Below are 4,392 nucleotides of genomic sequence, written 5' to 3'. Positions count from 1 at the left end.
GATGCACAAATCAAAGTGGTTTATTTTCTTAATTCTGTGAGCCTTCTGAAGTTCATCCATCAGCAGCTCTGGCTGAAGTTTAGTCAGATTTTATGTGTTTATATTTGATAGAAAAGAGGCTAATTTACGTGATTAGTTTTTGTCTAGTCCTGTAAAAGTGCTCCTCTTCCCATCCCACATTGAGAAGAAAGCTTTTGCTGCCTTCAGGAAACACCAGTTCTCACTTGCAACAGGATCTGATACTTCCCGTCCTTGGAAACATTCCAGGCCAGGTTGGACGGGGCTCTGAGCAACCTCATCCAGTTGAAGATGTCCCTGCTCACTGCAGGGGGGTTGGACTGGATGACCTCTAAAGGTCCCTTCCAACCCAAAACATTCTATGATTCTACTTGCAGAGTTTGAGTCAAATACAGCTAATATCAGTTATTTAATCAGTATGCTACTTGAAGGAATAGAAAAACCTGCTTGAAATGAGGGGCTCAAAGAAAACAAATGATCTCCATGCCAGTCACATCTCAGAGACCGACTGGAGTCCCTGAGGGTGTCACGAGCTTACATGCCGTTAAGTGGACAGCCATTTGATCGCGTGCTTTCAGTGACGTTACGTGGCATGAAGTGCTAGCAGTACTGCCTTATGGCCTGTGAATGTGTGTATGTACAGGTATAAATGTGTTTGTCTATAAAGACCCGAAGTGTCATATCTACAGGTGGAAAGTGGGGTGTGTGTACATAGGTATAAGTGCTTACGAGTCTGAGCCGAAGCCTGGTAATGCCACTGAAATGACTCCCAGTCATCTTAATGGACCTTGTCATCAGGCTTGTATATTGAACGCCTATAGCAACAGGGCTTATAGCAAAGCACTTGGTATTATGCTAAAAAAACCCTGTTTTGTATTTTAAGATCTGATCCCTTCTGTGTCTCTTTACTACCTACTTTAAGGGGAGGGGGCAGTAAAATTATTATGCTTCTTTCAGTTTCATTCTTTAATTTAGACTCTAAAACACTGTAAGAGTATAACATAATTACTGCGGCATATTTATAAATGTCTGAGTTTCTTTTTCTGCTTGCTTTTAGGCAGAGGGTGGGGAGAGAGCTGCACTTTGAAATACATGCACATGAATGAATATATTCAGACAAAATAGTTTTTCAGATAAAAAACCCATTTTTTTCTTAGGAGGAACTCTAGTTCTAGGAAAGTTAATTCTAGGAAAGTGTAATGAAGATTCTGCAAATAGGTCTAAGTCTCAGTCTATTGAAAACAGCAGCAGTCTGGTGTCACAAGCAGAAGCATGGATCAGTTTGTAATTAACCAAAAGCTGGGTCTCACGCAGTATAGATGTAATATCTCTGCTAGTTTAATACCTTGCCTACTGCACACACTGTATGTGCTTTAATTCATCCTCAGTCCTCCTTTGAAAGCCCTGTGAGCACAGGGCAGAAACATGTAATTCCGGCATAAAATTGGTGTGTCTATCTGTACTTTAAAAAATGTGATGTAAATATGCCAGGCATTGCCTTACATGTTATTGTTGCTGCCAATTAGTTTTCAAAATACCAAGAAAAATTAAATCTCTATTATGGAATTGGCAACTGTTGCTGTTTTCTCACCAAACCCATTTTAATTCAGTCTTTTATTGGTTTTGCTTATATATCATCCATAGAATACATCCATTGCATGTGAAATTCATTAAAAACATTCACTCCCTTTGTTTTCAGGGTGCAACCCCGAATATATTTAGGGCCCGAATTACCAAAAAAGGGAATAATGCAGCTGATGCGATCTCTCCAGCTATAGGCGTTTGAACAGTTATATAATAAGCAAAGGAAACAAGAATGGGCACAACCCAAAGGTCTGCACTGTTTTGTTTTCATTTATTTTTTTTTTAATTGTCCTCCCTCGGGAATACTATCCCTGATCAGTATTTCATTCGTACTGATTCTTGAAAACTGTTCTAAAAAGGCCCTTCATTAGTGGCTACAAGCGTGTCTAAATGTAGTCAACCAAAAGCGGAGTCTCAGCTGGCTCAAACATAAAACATAAATGCGGCTGGATAGCATGTCCAAGAAGTTCTCTCAAGTATCCAAAAAAGCCGGTTCCTATATTATCCCCCTGGGCCCCACTTCCCAAAGCAGTATCTCTTTCCATCGGGGAGCAGCAAAGATCACAGCACCTCCTCCTTATCGTAGAGCTCCCAGCTGCGTTTTCTGGTCTTTTGGGGATGCCTGGAGAGTTCTCGTCCAGGGGCTGCCCAGAACTGCGCGTGTGCTCGTGTGCGGGTTAGTGTGTCAAGCAGTCGCATGAACACCCTGCCACCGCAGACGAGTTAATTACAAGTCAGCAGCATTCTGCTGGGCAGAAGCCTAAAGAAACCTCCTCCTCTCTCTCCTGTCTGACAGCTCGCCAGGAGGATGGGGCCAAAGGAAGCCTTTCCAGTTAATTAGTGTTGTACGCTAATGTTGGTCTATGGCTGTTTCAGGCTTTTCACTTTCTTTTCCCTCGTTCTCCTTAAGCGGCTTTCAGAGAAATAGCCTTCAAGTCAGAGCTCACAGCACCTGCTTCCACACCAGATCTAGATGTTGCTTTCCTCATCCATGGATAAAACATACTAGACTTCACCAATAGCTTGCCTTATTAAATAGTGATATGATCACAACGCTGATTATAAATAAAATAAGTTCCAGTACTGAGGTGATGTCTATGGTCCTCAGCAATCATGACTAGTAGATACAGTAGCTTCTAGAGCACCAGATTTCTTGTAAGACTACTTCTCAGATAGGAAACATCTTTTTTTTTTTTTTTTTTCTCACCGATTCCTTTATTTTATATTTAGTATACTTTCCATTTGTATTTTTTAAGTATTTCCTGTAAGCGAAAACACTTTCTGATGAGAATAATGAATTCGGCTTTGAAACAAAATGGAAAAGTTGATGAAAATTCACCAAATTTGCCTCACAATAAATAAAATCATCCTATGGTATGTATTAATGGAGGAAAAAGGATTTTTTTGGAAACACTTGAGCTCAGTGTATTAGCTCTATTTCCAGACGAGATCTAAGAAAACAAATCAGGCCAACCTTTTTAAAGTGTTTTCCTAAAATAGCCATTTGACATTGAGAGTTCTGATGTTGAAGAAAGCATCAATCCATTTCCCCACTTAGGAACGTCAGAATGGAATTTCAAATTTAACTCCAAACAAAATTTATTGTGATACAGTATAACTCCTGAAAGCGCTTTAAAAGGAATTGTCATGATTCTCATATGCTGGTGGGCAAAATGAGGGCAAGAGAAAACCAGTGGTTTGCCACCAGCAGATCTGAGAATCAAAACCAGGTCTCCAGAGTCTTGTTTTCCCCAGGACCACACTATTACTAAGTGCTCCTAGTGTGAGGGAAAAATGACATGTATCTTTTCAGCACAGCTCACTGAATTTCATACAGCGTTCCTGCTGCCGGTTGCATCTGACCGCTTGATGTCCAACAAAAACTTCTTTTTACTCTTTCCAGGTATTCATCCAGTGGTTTAAAAACTCCCCAGAATACTTCAATAAATATGCAACTGCCTTCAAGAGAGACAACCCCTTATTTTAATAACGTGGATCAGAAGGACTTGGTCGGCTATTCATCTTCAAGGGCCAACTCCGTTCCCATCATCCCGTCTGTGGGCTTGGACGAAGCCTGCATGCAAATGCAAAATGTTTCTGAAGTAACAGGCATCAAATGGTGCAAAAACTCCTTTTCAGCTGAACTTGTCAATGTGAGTTCCCCAGTCAGTAATTGTCTTATAGCAGAACAACACGAAGTGAAAATATTGCTAGAAACTGTGCAGGAGCAGATTCGGATTCTGACGGACGCGAGGAGGTCGGAGGACTATGAACTGGCGAGCGTAGAAGCAGAAAGCAGCGCGAGCGAAAACACGGCCTTTCTGCCCATGAGCCCCATGGCCAAGTCAGAGCGAGAGGCACAATTTGTCTTAAAAAGCGAAACGCAAAGAGACTCGGTATTGACCAAGTGACTTTGTGTGGGGGTTGTGGGAGGGGAAACGAGATCTGTGCATTCGATGCTTTGCTAAACAGGAAGGGAGGAGATTAAATACAAATTATTTATATGCATTAATTTAAGAGCATCTACTTAGAAGAAACCAAATAGTCAATCGCCCTCATATCATAGTGTTTTTTAACAAAATATTTTTTTAAGGGAAAAGTTCCAGGAGGGATGAAGCGTACATCAGGTGCTTTCTAGGCAGGATTACACATACAGTTTCAGTTACAGAGTGTTGTTCGGCTGTCCGAAGGCTTAGGCTATGCATCTTTTTTTCAGTAAAGGCCAAGACCATTCTTAGATTCATTTCTGGTTTCAAGGCAGCGCTGCAGCGAGCTGCTGGCCAGGGATTC

At 41.2% G+C, this 4,392-nt stretch overlaps 1 protein-coding gene across 1 annotated transcript in view; it reads left to right on the top strand.

Annotated features, from left to right (window-relative positions):
• NRG3 (neuregulin 3) overlaps window positions 1-4,013 on the top strand; it is a 251,987-nt gene extending 247,974 nt beyond the window's left edge. The window contains exon 9 of the mRNA XM_009641852.1: window positions 3,506-4,013. Coding sequence (XP_009640147.1) covers window positions 3,506-4,013 — 508 coding nt within the window. The remainder of the gene's footprint in view (window positions 1-3,505) is intronic.
• The last annotated feature ends 379 nt before the right edge of the window (window positions 4,014-4,392 follow it).

Source organism: Egretta garzetta, unplaced genomic scaffold (assembly GCF_000687185.1).
Source record: "Egretta garzetta isolate BGI_Z169 unplaced genomic scaffold, ASM68718v1 scaffold56, whole genome shotgun sequence".
Classification (NCBI taxonomy): Eukaryota; Metazoa; Chordata; class Aves; order Pelecaniformes; family Ardeidae; genus Egretta; species Egretta garzetta.
This window is presented reverse-complemented; position numbering and strand designations above follow the sequence as displayed.